At 34.1% G+C, this 1,743-nt stretch overlaps 1 protein-coding gene across 1 annotated transcript in view; it reads left to right on the forward strand.

Moving 5' to 3' along the window:
- The window catches only part of ABCA12 (ATP-binding cassette, sub-family A (ABC1), member 12), a 203,578-nt gene that overhangs the window by 122,565 nt on the left and 79,270 nt on the right, over nucleotides 1-1,743 (forward strand). Inside the window, 1 exon segment of the mRNA XM_012651460.1 lies at nucleotides 870-879. Within this exon segment, the coding sequence (XP_012506914.1) occupies nucleotides 870-879 (10 nt within the window).

Genomic DNA, 1,743 nt, shown 5'->3' on the forward strand with positions numbered 1-1,743 from the left:
ATCTGAATAATTATAAATAAAATATGAGTACAGTTATAATCCGAAGAATAATTTTTGCTCAAGAAATTACCTATGGAACTTAGGATTTAACAGCGGAAGTATAAGTAATAAAAATAGTAACTATTAAGGCAGGAAGATTGTTGGCAGGGTAAGTAAATGAATCCAAATGTAGCTATAGCTATAGATATAGGTATAGACATAAACACAGACATAGGTATATAGCTTATTTTGGCTCTCACAAAAAAATTCTCTTTCCAGTATGCCTTGTCTCCTTCAGTTACTTTCTCCATTTTCCACTGATTCCTTATTTACAGAAACTAAGAATTTGATGTTATGCTACTGACTGGATTACTAATAATATCACAATGGAAAACAGGACTAGGAGTATAAAGTATGCTCTCTTCCTGGGCATGTTCTTCATCACTAACTGCAAATCCAAATATCTTACTTCTTTTTAGAATTTATGATAAAGCATTGTGTGGTTTTTAGACTGTATTTGAATAGAATTTATTTCATCTGCTCATTCCAGAGTGAGTCTATTCCTATACTTACTCATGTGGTGGAAAGAAAAGATGAAACATTTCAAAACTCAGTCATAATAACTATTGCAAGACCTGGGTAAAAAAATCTGAAATAATGAGGTTGGAGCAACCTGTTAGTACACTTGTACTTTTCAGACTTACTTCACCAATGCTTCAAGGCAATTGATTATTTCTCCTTACAAGATACAAATCACTGCTTCATATTTCTGTTGTAGTTCAGTATCATCCTTCCAAGGTTGGCCCAGAAATGTAGATAAGAAACCCTCATTTCTTACCTTTTCTATTTGAACTCTGGTTGATCTTCACAGTTGCATTTTTATATTTCAGTTACGATTTGGTAAATGTCTCATCAACTGGTTAGAGTCCTGCGATATGCAGGACTGTTTGCAATGGTTTCCTAATTCCAGTGTAGAAACTTGAATCCATGCCCTGGACTCTAATTTTGGTTACAAGTCCCTACCTTGTATTTCTCTTTCAGGTTCCTAATAATCAGAAGTGAAACAGATTAAAGGAAAACTCTGAAGTAGAAAATTGTGGTAGAAACTCAGTTGTTTTCTACTTCAGATAAATAAATAGATAAATAGATAAAAGATAGATAGATATCTATCTTAAAAATATTACTCATGATACAAACAGTAAATAAGTGTATATGTGCATAGTATATATACACATACGTGTGTGTAATATATATGTGTATACATGCTACATACACATTGTATTATTTTGTGTTTGAAGATGGTGCTTTCTGAAGGCATCCATGTATGTCACCAAAAACTACCAAAGCATAAGGAAGAGTCTTTTCTCAATTGAAAAACCTATTTTTAACAGTAAGCCGGTTTCTGTTTGGGAGCTCTGTGTCTTCACTGGGTAGGCATCTACTTTCAAAATGTAACCACCTGGTCTTGGGGTGACAGGTAGACAGCAGAAGATCACTAAACTTGGAATCAGAGTATCAGGTTTTGTCTTGCAGTTCTACCAGCCATGTGCACTTGAGCCCAATCCCTTACACTCTCTGAGTCTGATCATCTATACTCCATTCAACATTGTCTTTCCAGAATGCAGCTCTCTCACTGCCAGAACAGAGGAGCTGCTCGATTACTCATATTTTATTAATTCTAAGACATTGATTTTTTTTCACTTTTTAAAGCCTCTGAAATTAGCATGCATTTGATAGTGTCATGATTTATTTGACAGTGATTTT

Source organism: Propithecus coquereli, unplaced genomic scaffold, assembly GCF_000956105.1.
Source record: "Propithecus coquereli isolate 6110/MARCELLA unplaced genomic scaffold, Pcoq_1.0 Scaffold357, whole genome shotgun sequence".
In the NCBI taxonomy this organism is placed as follows: Eukaryota; Metazoa; Chordata; class Mammalia; order Primates; family Indriidae; genus Propithecus; species Propithecus coquereli.